General features: G+C 51.5%; 2 protein-coding genes and 1 pseudogene across 2 annotated transcripts in view; 1 reads left to right on the top strand and 2 right to left on the bottom strand.

Annotated features, from left to right (window-relative positions):
• The window catches only part of GTSE1 (G2 and S-phase expressed 1), a 32,154-nt gene extending 18,080 nt beyond the window's left edge, over nt 1–14,074 (top strand). Inside the window, exons 8-12 of the mRNA XM_010366217.2 lie at nt 3,206–3,278; nt 6,798–7,016; nt 11,939–12,137; nt 12,620–12,829; nt 13,308–14,074. Coding sequence (XP_010364519.1) covers nt 3,206–3,278; nt 6,798–7,016; nt 11,939–12,137; nt 12,620–12,829; nt 13,308–13,391 — 785 coding nt within the window. The 3' untranslated portion in view covers nt 13,392–14,074. The remainder of the gene's footprint in view (nt 1–3,205; nt 3,279–6,797; nt 7,017–11,938; nt 12,138–12,619; nt 12,830–13,307) is intronic.
• LOC115892767 (40S ribosomal protein S27-like) lies at nt 4,417–4,700 on the bottom strand. The gene has a single exon (XM_030914830.1). It carries the CDS (start codon nt 4,681–4,683, stop codon nt 4,432–4,434), a length of 252 nt encoding a protein of 83 aa, XP_030770690.1. The 5' UTR covers nt 4,684–4,700; the 3' UTR covers nt 4,417–4,431.
• On the bottom strand, nt 9,698–9,789 carry LOC115893122 (annotated as a pseudogene).
• Nucleotides 14,075–19,109: the final 5,035 nt, after the last annotated feature.

Here is a 19,109-nt window from a genome sequence, read left to right as displayed (position 1 = left end):
CGTTGGCTGTGACACCAGCTGTCACTGTGGAGGAGAGGTGAGGGCTGAGGGCACTCGTAGCGTGGGACCACATGAGCAGTGCCCTATAGTGGAGCCTCTCATACGTGCACTTTCTCAAAATACTCGAGACAAGCAGCCTTCTTTGTAAAACAGTCCAGTGACAAATGTTGCTATTCACTCTGAGTCCACGCTGCCGGGTCACCCAGAGGATTGAGACTTGGAATTCTGGGTACTGGGAGCTGCAGTGGAGCTGCGCTGTCCTGGTTTAGGGAAGAACTGATGTGGGCCTGGGAGGCGCGTGTGCACATGCGGCCCTCAGGCACTCTTGAGGGTGTCAGGAGATGGCTTGTTCATGTTCTGTTTCATAAGAAGAATGACCTTCCTGTGCCACCGTGGAAGCTGATGAAGAGTGCACTCCACCCAGCTGAGGGAGAGGACAACCAAGAGGAAGGGATCCCGGGAGAGGGAGCCAACGCGGGAGGCAGCGAGGGAGAGGCAGGCGGCGAGGGAGAGGGAGGCGGTGAGGGAGAGGGAGGCGGCGAGGGAGAGGCAGGCGGCGAGGGAGAGGCAGGCGGCGAGGGAGAGGCAGGCGGCGAGGGAGAGGCAGGCGGCGAGGGAGAGGGAGGCAGGCAGCGAGGGAGAGGGAGGCAGGCTTGCCTCCGCACCCGCCAGGTGTGACCACCTTGGGTCTCACAAAGACCTCTGTGAATGGTGCAGGGTCAGTGACTCAAGAATGTTCCCAAAAGACAGGGATGATAGGATGATTCAGTCACAGACCACCCCACTCCATAAAAGAAAACAGACACTAGGCTGGGCAACACAGTGAGACCCCAATTCAAATTTTGAAAAAATTTTCAAAAATATTTAGCCAGGCATGGTGCTGGGCACCTGTAGTCCCAGCTACTTGGGAGGCTGAGGCAGGAAGATCACTTGAGCCCAGGAGTTCAAGGCTGCAGTGAGCTGTGATCACGCCACTGCACTCCAGCCTGGGTGACAGAGCAAGACCTTGTTTCTTGTAAGAAAGAAAAGAAACAAACAAACCAAAAACGGAGGTGGAGAGAGGATGGGAGCACGTTTGGCTCAGCTGTGTGCAAGCTGCACACCTCTCCAGTGCTGGGGTGAACACTGGAGGCCTGGTGAACTCACAGGTGGGGGTGGTAGGAAGGTGTGAGGGGCAGATTTTTTTTTTTTTTTTTTTTTTTGAGACAGAGTCTCACTCTGTCGCCCAAGCTGGAGTGCAGTGGTGCGGTCTTGGCTCACAGCAACCTCTGTCTCACGGGTTCAAGCGATTCTAATGCCTCAGTCTCATGGTGGCACGCGCCACCACTCTCGGCTAATTTTTTTTATCAGTAGAGACAAGGTTTCACCATGTTGGCCAGGCTGGTCTTGAACTCCCGACCTGAGGTGATCCGCCTGCCTCGGCCTCCCAAAGTGCTGGGATTACAGGCGTGAGCCACCGCGCCCGGCCAGATTTTTAACTCTTGTAACAAATGGAGTTTTTGAAGAATGTGGAGGTAGCAATGTGGGTGTGTGATTTAGAAATGTGTGAAGGTAGACATCATAAGCTGCCAGCAAGTTGGAAGCAGAGCTGGGTGTGGTGGGAGACTTGTTTGTCTCATAAAATTTTAACCTTCATTTTTAAAAACTCTGTGCATGAATCACTTTGATGGAGGTGATTTTTAAAAGAATAGGAGAGGCTGGGGCGGTGGCTCATACCTGTAATCCCAGCACTTTGGGAGGCCGAGGTGGGCAGATCACCTGAAGTCAGGAGTTCAAGACCAGCCTGGTCAACGTGGTGAAACCCCGCCTCTATTAAAAATACAAAACTTAGGCCGGGCGCTGTGGCTCACGCCTATAATCCCAGCACTTTGGGAGGCCGAGGCAGGCAGATCACGAGATTAGGAGATCAAGACCAACCTGGCCAACGTGGCAAAACGCTGTCTCTACTAACAATACAGAAATGAGCCGGGCGTGGTAGCAGGCACCTGTCATTCCAGCTACTCGGGAGGCTGAGGCACGAGCATCACTTGAACCCAGGGGTCGGAGGTTACAGTGAGCCAAGATCACGCCACTGCACTCCAGCCTGGGTGACAGAGTGAGACTCTGTCTCAAAAAAAAAAAAGAACAGGAGAGAGGAAATGTAAGTGCAGGCAGCCTTTTTGAGGATATCTGACTTTAAAGAGGGACAGGGACATGGGACAGGAGCTTGGGTGCAGGGGCAGGAGGGTGGGTGTGAGCTTGTTAAGATGGAGGGCCCAGCAGCAGCTGTGATATTGCCAGAGAGTGGGGCTATCTGTGGGGGCAGCAGCCTGGACCCTTGCCTGGCCTCCTGGAAGCACCTGAAGAGAAGAGGTCTCAGCTCCGGGCCCCACCCTTCCCTCTTAGTGCTGGGGTAAGGGGCTCTGAGGGACAGCCTCTTTCCCCATGGCTTCCCAGACATAGCATGGTGTTCCAAGGGAGTCCTGGTGCCTGAAGCTTTGGAGGCCCCAGAGCACATGTGCTGATACTCAAGTGCATACTGGGATTTTCAAGGAGCCAATATAGTGGAGGAGGAACCACGGAGCCAGTGTTTGGAGGGGGTGGTGGCGGGACTGGACCTCTGGGGCCTGTGGTGGGCCTTAGCTCAGTAACTGGTGACCCTTTTGCCCTCTGAGCCTGCTTTTCATCCCATTGTGAATATCAGATGAGATCATACACATGGAAATACTTGTCAACTAAAACAGCACAAACACAATGTAATGAATTATTATTATCCCATTAATGTCATGGTTCAGGAAATGAGGTATGTGGGCTCTGTTGGGCGTGCCTGGGAACCTAAACCCCTGCAGTGTCGTTCCTGTGGGCAAGTGTCTAGCGCGTGCAGGTGCCGTCTGACAAGTCGACTTCACTCTATGAAAGTCGTGCTCTGCCCTGATGGGATCAATGGCCAGGGTGGGGTGGCGCAGTGAAGAGGGCTCTTACCTTTCTCCCCCACGTCCATCTGTCAGACTGCAGCCTTTGCCTGGGCTGGGGTCCCTGTGTAGGGGTGAGTGCCTCTCATGCTCCTGCCTGCGGCAGGGTGGCCCTTTGTGGACCAGTGCCACCTACACTACAAGTTGGGACAGTGGAGATACTCGGAGAATTGCCTATTTGGTGAAGATCCCCCAACAGTAGTTCTCGTCCTTGATCGCTTTGCCTGACTTCACACTTCCTTTCTTGGTCTTAGGTGACTCCCCGGACGGCGCAACACCAAAGCTCTCGCGGGCGCAGCGGCCGCAATCGTGCACGTCAGTTGGCAGGTGAGTGACGTTGGTCCGCTTCCTCTCTTTATGGCTGTAGAGTGACTCATGCATCCGCTACCCTCAAGCATTCGGTAACCCTGCAGCCTGGCCTGCACATCTGGCTTCAGTGCCAGTCTCTTGGGCGCAGGCTGAGCTCCCGACCTGTACCAGCCCCTTTTAGATCTACTGCAGGTTTAAGACACCTGAGACTTCCGCGATGCAGTATGATGCAGTACGGCACTTCCCAGCCCTGAACTGCTGTGGTTCTGATTCAGTTCATCTAGCCTGGAGGCCAGCAGCTGGATTTCCTGAAGCTCCTGAGTGACTGTGACTTGTCCCGCAGTCGAAGAGCACTGGCGTGGCACCTTGATTCTGACTTGGCTTTGAATCCCAGCTCCACCACTTCCTGGTCTTTGATCCAGTATAAGTTCCCAAATGTTGCTGACCTTTTTCCTCATGTCGAGTAGGGATGGCCCAGGCTCAGCAGAGCAGGTGCCGCAGACAGTAAGAAAATGTGCAGATGCGCGCGCAGGAGTTGCTCGGGTAGCGGCCCCACCCCCACCGTCCCCTGAGCCCCAGTGCAGCTCTGTGGACCCTGGCACAGCACAGGAGAGCTCGCACTGGTGCCCTTTAGCCTGTGTGCACCTCAGAGTCTCCTGTGTGGAGCTGGGGTGTGGGCAGCAGGAAGGACACTCAGACCCCCCAGACCAGCATGGGGTCCTGGTGCCAGTGTGTGACCAGGCGGGCACTGCTCTGGACCTTGCTGAGGTGGAGTGGGCAGAGTAAGCCTGGGCTAGGACACCGGAGAGGGTGCTGCTGGCTCTGCCACGGACCAGCCTGGGGCCGCTTGCAAGTCTTTTGAGGACTCTGGGCTTTAGTTTCCTCCTGTGTGAGCTCAGGACACGCTTTGCAAGGTCGAACCAGCCAGTCCCTCACGTGCTGCGTGTGGTGCGGTGCTAAGCTGCTGTCCCTCCCACGCATGGTGGTGAAGAGCAAAGACCAGACCCAGGCAGCCACTGGTCACCTCACTTGCCTCTCTGTGCCTCAGTTTCCTCACCTCACCCAGGATTACTTTGAGGATTACATTTGTCAGAATTTTTCTTTTCTTTTCTTTTTGATCCAAAATGTGTTTATTGAGATGGTTTCCCACTCATCTTGATTCAGAGTGCTTTTAGTGCTGCTTCCTTCTAAAGGAACATCCTTCTGTAAGCCTTGCTTTTCCTCCTGTAGGCTGGCAGAGGACAGTGGAGCAGCCAACACACAAAACTACCGTTTGTGCATGGCCAAAGACCGTGGTGATTTTATAGCATCCTGGGCATTTCACATCCATGAAGTAGGAATTGGGGCTCTGCACCAGGCGTTTCTTCTTGTGTTTCCTCTTCTCTTCTGGGAAGAGATGAAGGAGATCCTTTGCGAGAGGCATGTTCTCGTATGGGTAGGTCGTCACTGCCGGAAAGGAGCCAATTTTTCTTTCTTTTTTTTTTTTTTTTTTTTTTTTTGAGACAGAGTCTCGCTCTGTCGCCCAGGCTGGAGTGCAGTGGCGCCATCTCAGCTCACTGCAAGCTCCGCCTCCCGGGTTCACGCCATTCTCCTGCCTCAGCCTCCCAAGTAGCTGGGACTACAGGTGCCCACCACCACGCCTGGCTAATTTTTTGTGTTTTTAGTAGAGACAGGGCTTCACTGTATTGGCCAGGATGGTCTCCATCCCCTGGCCTCATGATCCACCCGCCTCGGCCTCCCAAAGTGCTGGATTACAGGTGTGAGCCACCGCACCCGGCTGGAATTTTTATTTTCACTGGAATTTGTGGTGGGGCTTCCAGAACTTAGCAATAAAGGGAGGAGGGTGGGGAATCCCAGAACTTGGCAGAGAGCAGCAGCTGGGGGTGACAGCAGTTGTTCTCTGGAGTGATTCTGTTTCTCTCTTGATTTCAGCCTCTTTGCTTTTTTTCCATTTAAATAGGCTACAGTCAGTCTGTTTTCAGGCTCCTTTTGAAGTATGTTGACAATTGCCCAGAATAGAGCAACAGACAGGTCTCCCTGGCCTCCCGTGGGGGCCATGTGGTGGGATGTCCTTGACTCATTTTATTTTAAAATAATGTCTTTGTCCTTTTTGGGTTACTATAACAAACGTTCTATCGACTGCGTAGCTTGAACAACAAACATTTGTTTCTCACAGTTCTGGAGGCTAGAAATCCAAGATCAAGGCACCTGCAGATTTGGTGTCGGGTGAGGGCCTGTTTCTTGATTGACAGATGCCGCCTTCTCTCTGTCCTCACTGGAGTAGGGGTGAACAAGTTTCTTTTATGTTTATTTATTTGTTTATTTTGGATGGAGTCTCGCTCTGTCACCTGGGCTGGAGTGCAGTGGCGCGATCTCAGCTCACTGCAACCTCCACCTCCTAGGTTCAAATGATTCTCCTGCCTCAACTTCCCGAGTAGCTGGGACCACAGGCACATACCACCACACACGGCTAATTTTTTGTATTTTTAGTAGAGACGGGGTTTCACCATGTTAGCCAGGATGGTCTCTATCTCCTGACCTCGTGATCCACCTGCCTCAGCCTCTCAAAGTGCTGGGATAACAGGCGTGAGCCACTGCGCCTGGCCTGTGTTTGTTTATTTTTTTGAGACAGGGTCTTGCTCTGTTGCCCAGGCTGGAGTGCAGTAGTGCAATCATGGCTCACTGTAGCCTCCACCTCCTGGGTTCAAGTGATCCTCACGCCCCAGCCTCCTGAGTAGGTGGGACCACAGGTATGCACGAGTGTGCCCTCTTTTCTAAGGGCACAGATCCCATTCCTGAGGGCTCTGGCTCCATGACCTGATCTCCTCCTAAAGACCCCACCTTCTAATGCCATTACCTTAGGGACTAGGATTTCAGCACATGGATCTGGGGACACAGACATTGAGTCCACAGCAAATGACAGTTGACTCAGCCTCCTCTTCATCAACAGCAACACAAGAAAGCAACAGTTAGGCAAGACCCATGGGTAGCCCGAGCCACAGGTACTGCCAGGGATGTGAGGGGTGTGAGGACCAAGTGCCCAGCTCCCTCTTCGCTCATTTGTGTTCACATTGGATTCAGGCAACCTTAAGCCTGGGAATGAGTGGGCCTGCAGCGAGACCTGCTCCCCCATTCGCTGGCCCACCAGACAGGCTGCGGCTGACTTCCTTATGGCAATATCTATGACACCACCAAAAGATGATTTGCTCAGTCTCTTCAGAACTTCCTGTGAAGTGACATTTAATGGTAGCATCCGTAAAGTGCAGTCACATTTGATCAATTTTCTTTGAGTTGCCTGTGAGGAAGGGCAGTGAAGGCATTCCCACTGGGAGCCCGAAGCCCACGCCAGGGCAGGTTGGTAGCAGCTCGGAGCCCTGCCCACCTTGGGGCGCGTCCCGGGAGAGCAGAGCTCATACAGGCTCGCGGGCTCAGCTCTTCTCGGCTGGAACCGAAGCACTGCATTGGCACCGGCTGAATGATTAGGTTTCACTTTTTTTATGTCATCTCAGCTTATGACATTGATGTTGTGTTTGCCAGGGTCCCCATCCACAGCACCCCAGTTAGACGCTCATCTGGGCCAGCACCACAAAGCCTGTTGAGTGCACGGCGTGCGTCAGCCTTGCCCACACCCGCCAGCCGGCGCTTCTCTGGCCTTCCACCGATGACCCCCAAAATGATGCCCAGGGCCGTGGCCTCTCCCCTGTGTGTGCCGTCCCGGAGACTTTCCTCTGAGCCCCGCAAGAGCTCTGCGATGAGGTAAGAGATGAAGGTGATAATAAGTTGGTCTCAAATTCCTAGGCTTGGTGTGCTAGACATTGACATATCTTTTTCTTGCCTTGCTCCAGGTTTTAGTGAAGTAAATAATATTTGGAAAGTTTTTTGTTTTTTTTTAATTGCAAAGAGAAAATGCAATAGACATGAGCAAGAGGAAAATTAAAGGTATTACAAGGAAATACTGCCTGTAATTCTCTGATAATCAATCTGAAAACCTAATGCTTTTCTAAAATTTGCAAATTATTGGCTGGGTGTGGTGACTCACGCCGGTCATCCCAGCACTTTGGGAGGCCGAGGCAGGCAAATTGCCTGAGCTCAGGAGTTTGAGATCAACCTGGGTAACATGGCAAAACCCCATCTCTACAAAAAATACAAAATTAGCCAGGTGTGGTGGCATGCACTGTAGTCCCAGCTGTTTAGGGGGCTCAGGTGGGAGGATCACTTGAGCCCAGGAGGTTGAGGCTGCAGTGAGCTGAGATTGCCCTGTTGCACTCCAGCTTGGGGGACAGAGTGAGACCCCATCTCTAAAAAAATAAAGTAAAGTAAAATAAAATAAAATAGAATAAAATAAAATAAAATTTATCTAAATTAACCCAAGGACACATGAAGTAAGCCATAGCTGCAGCTCAGAAATGATTAAAGATTGAAAAAGGCACCTGACTGATGAAGTCACACCTCAGTCGTGTATAACTTTTGAAACAGATCATGCTGGTGTGTAAAGTTAAATATCTCAGCCGGGCACGGTGGCTCACGCCTGTAATCCCAGCACTTTGGGAGGCCGGGGCGGGCGGATCATGAGGTCAGGAGATCGAGACCATCCTGACTAATATGGTGAAACCCCATCTTTACTAAAAATATAAAAAATTAGCCAGGTGTGGTGGTGGGCGCTTATAGTCCCAGCTACTCAGGAGGCTGAGGCTGGAGAATGGCGTGAACCCAGGAGGCAGAGCTTGCAGTGAGCTGAGATCGCGCCATCGCACTCCAGCCTGGGTGACAGAGCAAGACTCTGCCTCAAAAAAAAAAAAAAAAAAAAAAAAAAACACAGCCGGGCGCGGTGGCTCAAGCCTGTAATCCCAGCACTTTGGGAGGCCGAGACGGGCGGATCACGAGGTCAGGAGATCAAGACCATCCTGGCTAACATGGTGAAACCCCGTCTCTACTAAAAATACAAAAAACTAGCCGGGCGAGGTGGCGGGCGCCTGTAGTCCCAGCTACTCGGGAGGCTGAGGCAGGAGAATGGCGTGAACCTGGGAGGCGGAGCTTGCAGTGAGCTGAGATCCGGCCACTGCACTCCAGCCTGGGCGACAGAGCGAGACTCCGTCTCAAAAAAAAAATAAAAAAAAACACAAGTTAACTACCTCAGGCTACACATAAATAAAGATGGAAAGTTTCTCAGTTCATTTTAATAGCCAAACATAGTAAGTAACGATAATACCTATAAGAGGAAATTGTAGACTGATTTCACTCATGAATATAGATTTATTTTTATGAAGTTTTTATTTCTAAGAAAGATATATTTTAAAAACACAAATAGGCTGAGCGCGGTGGCTCATGCCTATAATCCCAGCACTTTGGGAGGCCGAAGTGGGTAGATCACGAGGTCAGGAGTTCAAGACCAGCTGGGCCAAGATGGTGAAAGCCCATCTCTACTAAAAATACAAAAAAATTAGCTGAGTGTGGTGGCAGGTGCCTGTAGTCCCAGCTACTCAGGAGGCTGAGGCAGGAGAATGGCGTGAACCCGGGAGGCAGAGCTTGCAGTGAACTGAGATCGCACCCCTGCGTTCCAGCCTGGTGACAGAGCAAGATTCCGTCTCAAAAAAAAAAACCACAAAAAACACACACAAATAAATTGTTATCTATCTGGAAGAAAATTAAATGTGACCTAACTTACATCATGGAAAAAAAATTCAAATGACTTAGATACTTAAATATAACAAACAAAAGAAGAAAAAAGTTAAACACTGGGAGACTGTGTGAACACGCTAAGTGCAGGAGACCTTTGTCACTGCTAAAAGCCAGGGAGTGAAGAGCCGCCTGCCACCGCCAAGAGTGTTGACACTGAAATCCCCTGTTTTTATTTATGGCTAAAATGACCATAAATGAAGTCAATAGACAAACGGTCGACTATGAAACAACATCCCAGGCAAAGGACATGAATAAGCTCAAATGGTCAACAACGCCTGGGGAGAGACCCAAATTCACTAGTGTCAGGGAAATGCAGTTTATAGTAACTGTGCAAAGGTCTTGATAGACGCATACACGTTCACACTGTCCGGGCAGGAGGCGGGAGGGGGAACCTGAACATTGCTAGTAGAAACGTGCATTGTGATCGTATTTTGTAGAAAGGCATTTGTTGGCCAGGCGTGGTGGCTCATACCTGTAATCCCAGCACTTTGGGAGGCCGAGGGTGGCGGATCACCTGAGGTCAGGAGTTGAAGACCAGCCTGGCCAACTTGGTGAAACCCTGTCTCTACTAAAAATACAAAAATTAGCCAGGCATGCTGGTGGGTGCCTGTAATCCCAGCTACAAGGGAGGCTGAGGCAGGAGAATTGCTTAAAACTGGGAGGTGGAGGTTGCAGTGAGCCAAGATCACGCCACTGTACTCCAACTTGGAAGACAGAGCAAGACTCCGTTTCAAAAAAAAGCCATTGGCTAATATGTGAAATTTTTCTTTTTTTTTTTTTTGCTTTACATGTTCAGAGAAACTGCTCTAGTAACAAACTATAGAGAAATGAACCCTGACAGTATAGTCTTAACATGTCAAAATTTAACTACATGTATACCTCTTTTTTTTTGTTTGTTTTCTGTTTTTTTGTTTGTTTGTTTGTTTGTTTTTGAGACGGAGTCTCACTCTGTCGCCCAGGCTGGAGTGCAGTGGCACGATCTTGGCTCACTACAAGCTCCACCTCCCAGGTTCGCGCCATTCTGCCACCTCAGCCTCCTCAGTAGCTGGGACTACAGGCGCCCGCCATCACGCCTGGCTAATTTATTGTATTTTTAGTACAGATGGGGTTTCACCATGTTAGCCAGAATGGTCTTGATCTCCTGACTTTGTGATCCATCCACTTCGGCCTCCCAAAGTGCTGGGATGACAGGCATGAGCCACCACGCCCGGCCTATACCTTTGTTAATTACACATACCTCTGAGCTGCCATAGGTTGGAGACTACAGTTCACGTGCAGAGATGTTCATGGTGACAAAGACTGGAAGTCGGCTGGGCGCAGTGGCTCATGCCTGTAATCCCAGCACTTTGGTAGGCCAAGGTGGGCGGATCATGAGGTCAGGAGTTCGAGACCAGCCTGGCCAACATGATGAAACCCCATCTTTACTAAAAATACATGGCTGGCGTGGTGGCAGGCACCTGTAATCTCAGCTACTCGGGAGGGTGAGGCAGGAGAGTCATTTGAACCCAGGAGGCAGAGGTTGCAGTGAGCCGGGATCACGCCATTGCACTCCAGCCTGGGTGACAGGGTGAGACTCCATCTCAAGAGAAAACAAAGTCTGGAAGTAAATGACCAGGTAGCCTTTGGGGCATGCATTAGCTGATGTGGACGCATTTCCAGGAAGAATTCTTGAGAAAGGATGCAGAAAAGAGAGTTTCGTAAGTACAATTCCACTTTACAAACGAAACTGTGGCTGAGAATAAAAGCCCTTTGTCTGTTAAAAATATACATATAGGCCGAGTGCGGTGGCTCACGCCTGTAATCCCACCACTTTGGGAGGCCGAGGCAGGCGGATCACGAGATCAGGAGTTTGAGAGCAGCCTGGCCAACACGGTGAGACCGTCTCTACTAAAAATACAAAAATTAGCTGGGCGTGGTGGCAGGTGCCTGTAGTCCCAGTTACTCGGGAGGCTGAGGCAGGAGAATCGCTTGATCCTGGGAGGCAGAGGTTGGGGTGAACCAAGATCGCGCCACTGCACTCCAGCCTGTGCGACAGAGACCCTGTCTCCAAAAAAAAACAACACCATATATAATATCCATGTATTTATACACAAACAGTAGTGTTGACCCTGTGTGTATCTATGTAGTTCTATGAGAATGCAGAAGACTCGAGAAGAAAAAATGCTGGCATGTGTGTGTGTTACAGAGGGAGATGGAAAGGCATGGAATACCCAAGAGAAAATGAGAAACAAGGCCTCACTAAAAACACCAGATCTGATCTGTAACTAGGAATATGTGTTTAACTGTCTTGTATGTTTGTAAGTGTAAATGTAGAAACAAACTTGTGCTTGTTTTGGACTCTCATGAAACCTCTGAAGTATTAAAAAAGAAGGTACTCTCTGTTAGTTGATGGACCTGCTACTTTGCTGGGTTTCCGGAAGGAATTCAGTTTTGTGTGGCAGGTACTCAAGGACCTGTGGGCAGCGGGCAAGCCCAGCAGTGCCCACGCGGGGTCCTGCAGGAGACAGCATTGGAGAGCAGGCGTGGGCAGCCTGCACCCGGGGCCTCAGCCCTGATCAGGGCACTGGGCAGCAGGTGGGGGGGCATCTGGGGCAGGAGGAGCCGGCTGCATACCCACCTAGGCCTAGGAGGAGCCCCCCACTGGCTGCATGTGAGAAGGAGCTGCCGTGGCTCAAGGAGGGGTCCCTGTGTGTGGTCTGGGCTCCCTTCAGGAGGTGACGGGCATGCGCATTACCTCGTGTTTAGTAACTGGAAAGAAAACGGCTAACAGCAGCCCCTGGTGATGCTGGACAGGTAAGATTTGTGAGCTGAGAGGAACTGGACAGATCACTGAACCCCTAACATACACAGGAAACTCGGGGTCTGGAGGGTGAAGGCCCTAGAGCGGGAACGCACTCCACCCAGGACACTGTTCCTCCAGAGTGACCCGATTCCCGGATCAGCCAAGTGAACGAGCATTTTAGAGAAATTTCCTCATAAGATTTTTTTCCTTCCCACAGAACTGAACCAACAAGGGAGAGCAATAGAAAGGCAGATTCTAGGCCGGTGGACGTGTCCCCTGACGGGGGTTCTCCTTCCCGTGTGCCTCAGGCACTTAACTTTTCTCCAGAGGAAAGCGACACTGTTTTCTCCAAAAGCACCGCCACAGAAGCAGCTCGGGAGGAAACCAAGCCGGGTGGAGATGCAGCCCCTAGTGAGGTGGGCAGAGCAGGCACAGCTTGGTTCTATTAGCTGAGATTCCTGGAGGCCACTTGGGAAGCCCCTGGAACCCAGGGCTGTGGCTGGCGGAGTTCCCTGCCATGCTTCATCCTGGGGCCAGTGCCTCTGTGCCAACCAACCCAAAGGGAGGCAGTCAGGACTTCCAGGCCTCCAGGGGAGGAAAAAGTGACACCTTTGCCCTCTATTTGACTAAGGCAAGGGTCAGGGATCGAAGCTGAGGAAGCGGGAAGCAGGGTGGCAGGAGCTGGTAGCTGCTGGTGGGCGGGTATGGACAGGGAGGTGGGTGGCAGTCAGAGAGGCACGGCCTGCCCCATACAGGGCCTCCTTCGACCAAGGCCCCACCTGATTCCTTGGCTTTCCAAACCGCCAGCCCACCTGGAGCATGAGCAAAGCACACGTTCTCCCAAGATGGTTGCCAGCAAGATGCTGGACTCTGCTCTTAACCTTGGTTTTGTACCCAGGCTCTTCTTGTAGATATCAAACTGGACCCACTCGCAGTCACTCCAGATGCTGCAAGCCAGCCCCTCGTTGACCCCCCTCTCATTGACTTCTGCAATACCCCAGAAGCAAACGTGGCTGTGGGATCTGAAAGCAGGCCTCTGATCGACCTCATGATAAACACTCCAGACATGAATAAAAATGTGGCCAAACCTTCACCGGTGGTGGGACAGGTGAGAAGTGGCAGGTGCTTTGTGTTGACTCAGCGCTCACTGTCCTCAGTTCTGGGTTTGTTCATCCTCCCAGGGCCATCGTGGGACCCTTGAGAGTGGCTGTTGAGTCTTCTCAGCTACTCACCTCAGGGCAGGACTCACCTTTGGCAGCCTGAGCTTCTCAAAGATCAGCTGCCTCTGAGGTGCCCTGCCAGGACCCTGCCAGCTCTTGTTGGGCAGGGACCGTCTCTCTCCTGCCCACAGACCCCAGGGCCAGACGTGGGACAGAGGAGTGTGCATGGTGGGGCTTGGGTTTCTCCGCGTGTGTCCTGTCTCCTTCCAGCGTCTTAGACGTGGTGGCCCAGAGTGCTTTTCAGTGCACCCAAGCCAGGATGACCGAGCTGTGGTGATGGCCCAGGCAGCCAGTCCTCTGTGCGGGGAGGAGACGGGAGGCCCCGGCCGGATCCGCACTCACCTCCTCCCCTCTGCTCTCTTCCAGCTCATAGACCTGAGCTCCCCTCTGATCCAGCTGAGCCCTGAGGCTGACAAGGAGAACGTGGATTCCCCACTCCTCAAGTTCTAAGCAGAACCAAATCCTTTGCCTTGAAAGAACAGCCCTAAAGTGGTTTTCAACCCTCAGAAACAAACTTTAGGCTGGTCACAGTGACTTACACTTGTAATCCTAGAACTTTTGAGGCCGAGGTGGGCGGATTTCTTGAGCCCAGGAGTTCGAGACCAGCCTGGGCCATATAGTGAGACCCCTGTCTCTACAAAAAATAAAAAATTAGCCAGGTGTGGTAGTGCATGCGTGTAGTCCCAACTACTTAGGAGGCTGAAGTGGGAGGATGGCCTGAGCTCAAGGAGGTGGAGGCTGCAGTGAGCTCTGATTGTGCCACTGCACTCCAGCCTGGGCAACAATGTGAGAACCTGTCTTGGGGAAAAAAAAAAAAAAAAGAAACATGTTTTAGTAGAAATTGTATTTGAAAAAGAAAAATAAGCCGAAAGATATTCCCAGTGCTGGAGAGAGTGGGCTGAGGAACTGGGGCCAGCACTGACCACCCAGGGCCTCTGCTGCCACCTCTGCCCTTCTCGCTGCCACTCTCTGGGCTGCAATGTGAAGCCTCAGTCACTCTAAATGAAGAATTTTCTTTTGAATGTTTTGTATGTAAAATAGCAAGTGGCTATTTTTAAAGTTAAGTTTGTATAAAAAGTTAAATATTCTAGATTTACATTAGATTGTAAAATAAATGGATTTATTGAAGCATATCTTGATTTTTAAGCTTATCGTGATTTTCAAGCATGCATGGCTATTTTTATCACTCTAATCAGTAAGGCTACTGTCTAGACTCGAATGCTTTCATACAAGTGAGTTTCAAAAATTAGTCAATAAAAATTGGTGTCAGTGCAGACCCAGGCCCGCCCCCAGATACACTTGGTCGCTAGGTCTGGGGCCAGCCTTGGAAATGGCACTGTTACTAGGCACACAGGTGATTCTGACTCGATGGCCTGAGATGCACACCTTGAGAAGAGGCTGCTCTGGGGGAGACGAGGGTATGAGTGGCAAGAGGATAGGCGAAGAGGCCGGGCTTACCCGGACACTAAGGTGATGGGTGGCGTCTGCTGGGCAGGCCTCGGGGAGGGGGAGGACCCCTCAGCTTTGCTCTCAGCAGGGGCCGGACAGGCTCGGTGGGCAGTGGCAGGAACTGAGTGCCACTGGAAAGCCCATTCCCTTTACTTAAAAAATGAGCTGGCCAGGAAGCCACTACTTTGTGTCCATTTCTCCTGAGGAAACTTCTCACCATCTTGGTTGAGCGGCTTCACGGCTGACACAGCGAGCCAGCAGTCGGACTCTGTATTTCAGACCCCGCTCCGGTGCTCCCTGGATCATACCAGGATCTGCCTCTGTCCGCAAAGACGAGGGAAAATGATGACTGGGCTGTGCTCTCTAGTTCCTGTGGTTACCACGTGAGGCTAAAGCTGCCACTCGGAACAGCGAGTCCTGTGGCGTCGGGAGCAGGAAGGGGTCGGGTGGCCAGGCGATGCCATGGAAAGACGGCTCGGTAGAAACCGCCGTGGTGGGAAGGTGGCGCTCTTGTCACGGCTGAGTTGCCGCGCCTGCAGACAGAAGCCCTCCACAGGCAGGACTGCTGGGACGCGTGAGTCATGAAGCCAGGGAAGCCCTGCTCCACGATCAGTGACTCCCCAGGCAAGACTTGCAGCCAGTCCTTCGCTGGCCAGAGCCACAGGGCCTGGAGGAATCTCGGCGGCTCCACGTCTCCAGTGCAGCAGGGAATCCCAAGGGCCCGGTAGTGACACAGCAAGGTCCTCAGGGAACCTCTGGTCTGGCCCTCATTTCCCAGGGGTAGAAAAGGAAATCTGGGCCGGGCACAGTGGCTCAAGCCTGTAATCCCAGCACTTTGGGAGGCCGAGACGGGCGGATCACGAGGTCAGGAGATCGAGACCATCCTGGCTAACACAGTGAAACCCCGTCTCTACTAAAAAATACAAAAAACTAGCCAGGCGAGGTGTCGGGCACCTGTAGTCCCAGCTACTCGGGAGGCTGAGGCAGGAGAATGGCGTAAACCCGGGATGCAGAGCTTGCAGCGAGCTGAGATCCGGCCACTGCACTCCAGCCTGGGCAACAGAGTGAGACTCCGTCTCAAAAAAAAAAAAAAAAAAAAAAGAAAAGGAAATCTGAAATCGGATTAAACCATGCAGCAAATATTTACTGAGGCTCTGCTATGGGTCAGGCTGTTTTCTGCTGGGGTGCAGCGCTCAGGTACCCCTTCCCTCTTGGGGCTTCCCACTTGGTAGAGGAGGGAGATGTTCAGCTCCCAGCCCATCTGTAACCAAGCTGTGCCTCGGTTGTCTCCATTCAGGCCCTGGGGGTGAGCTGAGCCTTTGGCTTGTGGCCCCAATCCTGCTGCTGGGGCTCCTCCCCACTGTGCCCTTCCCCTCCCCGCCTAGACCTCGGTGCAGCCAGGCTCTCCTTGGTACCCCCAGGCCGGACAGAGTGATCTGACTTTAACTCTCTTCAGACGGACGGGAGGAGGGCCCTATGAGCAGGAGCTGGACAGAGCAGAGCTGCTTCTGTCCTGAAGCTCCAGGCCTGTTCCTTTCTGTCTGGGTCTTTCCACTAGGCTCTTCCTGCTGAAGCCGCCCAGTCTGAGCACCCCCACTCCCTCACCTGGTACGCGGGCCCTTGGTTCACCCCTCTGAGGGCTCCGGGTGGGAAGATGCACAGTTAGCTGGAGACTGAAGGACTCCGCGGCCCCAGGAGAGCTAACCCCTTTTTCCACCTCGGCTGCTGCTGGAGGGCCACCCTTTCAGGTTCAAGAGGTTCAACTTCATGGGATTTTTACCACATTTCATTAATTTTGTGGCGCAAATGTCTTCCCATTTTATATCTCTGAAATCCACGTGTCTGACATTGCTGTTGGCAGGCGGCACCTGAGATATCGTCGTCCTGCCCATAGCTGGCCTGTAGTGGACCTGGGTGATACACAGGGGCCTCTTGGAGCTACAGAGTAACTAAAATACCATACAGTTCACCAGAAAGCAGAAAATATGTGAGCATGGATCTCAGCCACTTTCTGGGTTGGCTGCAACTGGGACTCAACCTGCCATAACCTTAGATCAGCCTGCCACACCCAAGGAGGGCCTGCCCCTACACCCAGACTCAAGTTTAGACACAGCCTAAACGTGTACCTCTAAATCTGCACGAGCTCAGGTGCCCAGATACTGGATTTCCTTATCTCTTCCGGGAAATGCAAGATGAAATTGCCTTCCTGCTGGGTATTTTCCTGATCCTTTATTCCGAAAAAGTGGTCATCCTTTTCCCACAGGCCCTGTGACCTCTTCCTCCTGTCTTGCAGCTCACTGTGTACCTCCTCCTGGCACCAGTGCCCAGGCTCTCCTGTTGGTAGTTCCTGCTTTTCTTCTTGGAAATTCCTCATGGGCCTCGAGATCTTTACCTTATAACAGTTCTGTTGAATTTCACCCTGGCAATGTAAATTGATAGCTTATCTTCCCAGATGCCAGACAAAGGACAGGTCTCACCATCAACCATCTGCTCACCTGAGACAAATGCATGTCTGCCCTATTTATGTAAAAATGCAGATTCACTGAGCCAGACTAAGGCATAAATGACTGTTCCTCTACCTGCCTCCCACATGGAAATTGTGTATTCAGTGAAAGGCTGATCAAAGACCCAAAATAATGCAACAGTTTATCTCTTATCTACCTATGACCTGGGAGCTGCCCACTGCCCCCAGTTGTTCCGCTTTTCCAGACAGAACCAGTGTACATCTTACATGTATTAATTGATGTCTTGTGTCTCCCTAATATCAAAGCAAGCTGTGCCTCGACCCCCTTGGGCACATGTCCTCAGGACATCATCATGAGGCTGTGTCACAGGCACGTCCTTAACCTTGGCAAAATAAACTAAATTAAGACGTGTCTCAGGTACTTTGGGTTCGTACCACAAGGAAGGGTTCTCATGCGTATGTGCCTAATAATAACAGCTATCACAGAGGACTGCAAAAACCACAACCTTTACACAAAGGCTATCACAACCTTACTCAAAAAAAAAAAAAAAAAAAAACTTCTGTTGCAAAGACATCTGCCCAGCAACTGCCTGTCCAACCCTGGACTGCTGTCACCCTTAATGATCCTTGTAGCCAAAGAATTATCTCAAAACAATTATGTGATCCTCATTTTCCCTTTAAAAACCTTTGTCTTGCTAGGCTGGGTGCAGTGGCTCACGCCTGTAATCCTACCACTTTGAGAGGCCGAGGTGGGCAGATCACAAGGTCAAGAGATCGAGACCATCGTGGCCAACATGGTGAAATGCCGTCTCTACTAAAAATACAAAAATTAGCTGGGCATGGTGGCATGTGCCTGTAATCCCAGCTACTCAGGAGGCTGAGGGAGGAGAATCGCTTAAACCTGGGAGGCGGAGGTTGCAGTGAGCCGAGATCGTGCCACTGCACTCCAGCCTGGTGACCGAGTGAGACTCCGTCTCAAAAAAATAAATAAATAGGCCGGGCATGGTGGCTCACGCCTGTAATCCCAGCACTTTGGGAGGCCAAGGCGGGCAGATCACGCAGTCAGGAGATCGAGACCATCCTGGCTAACATGGTAAAACCCCATCTCTACTAAAAAAAAATACAAAAAATTAGCTAGGTGTGGTGGCAGGCGCCTCTAGTCCCAGCTACTCAGGAGGCTGAGGCAGGAGAATAGAGTGAACCCAGGAGGCAGAACTTGCAGTGAGCCAAGATCACGCCACTGCACTCCAGCCTGGGCAACAGAGCAAGACTATCTAAAAAATATAAATAGATAAACAAATAAATAAAATAAAATAAAAATTTGTCTTCCTTTACTTCCCTGAATACACACACAGCTTAATGTGGCATGCATATTCCCATTGCAATGCCCTATTCACAAATGAACATCTTTTTCGTTCAGAGAGTCTCCCTGTGCTTTAGGTAGAGCGTGTCTAGATGCTCTTAGAGAACTCAGCTTCAGTATCACCCCTGGGGGATGACCTCTGTTCTCTCCTCCTTCCTTTATTCAGTGAGTTTATGAAGCAGCTGCCCTGGGCCAGGGGCTCTTCTGGGTATGAAGTAGAAGTGGACAGAACACAAAACCCCTGCCCACGCAGCTCACAGATATTAAAGGATTGAGTGCTGAGTATGCTTGAAGTGAAACTGTAAAAGATTTGAAGATATTTATTCTGAACCAAATATGAGTGCCGGTGGCCCATGACATAGTCCCAGGAGATTCTGAGAACACGTGCTTAAAGTGGTCGTGCTACAGCTTTTGGTTTCGTACATTTTAGGGAGACATAAGCCATAAACCAGTACATGTAAGATGTAACATTGGTTCCCGAAAGGTGGGACAACTCGAAGGTGGGGTGGGGCTTCCAGGTCATAGGTGAATTCAAAGATTTTCTGGGCCTGGGGCAGTGACTCACGCCTGTAATCCCGCCACTTTGGGAGGCGGAGGTGGGCATATCCCTTGAGGTCAGGAGTGCGAGACCAGCCTGGCCAATATGGTGAAACCCCGTCTGTACTAAAAATACAAAAATTCGCTGGGCATGGTGGCGGGCGCCTGTAATCCCAGCTACTAGGGAGGCTGAGGCAGGAGAATCGCTTGAATCTTGGAGGTGGAGGTTGCAGTGAGCCGAGATCACACCATACTTCGATATCTTTCAGGGCCTGCCATCTGTCATGTCGGTATCCTATTGCTACGGAGAGTCCGCCTAGACAGTCTTAAGTCTGATTTGACGTTAACGCTGGTC

Source organism: Rhinopithecus roxellana, chromosome 13 (genome assembly GCF_007565055.1).
Source record: "Rhinopithecus roxellana isolate Shanxi Qingling chromosome 13, ASM756505v1, whole genome shotgun sequence".
NCBI classification, from domain to species: Eukaryota; Metazoa; Chordata; class Mammalia; order Primates; family Cercopithecidae; genus Rhinopithecus; species Rhinopithecus roxellana.
Note: the sequence above shows the minus strand (reverse complement) of the source record. Positions and strands in the feature narration are given on the sequence as shown.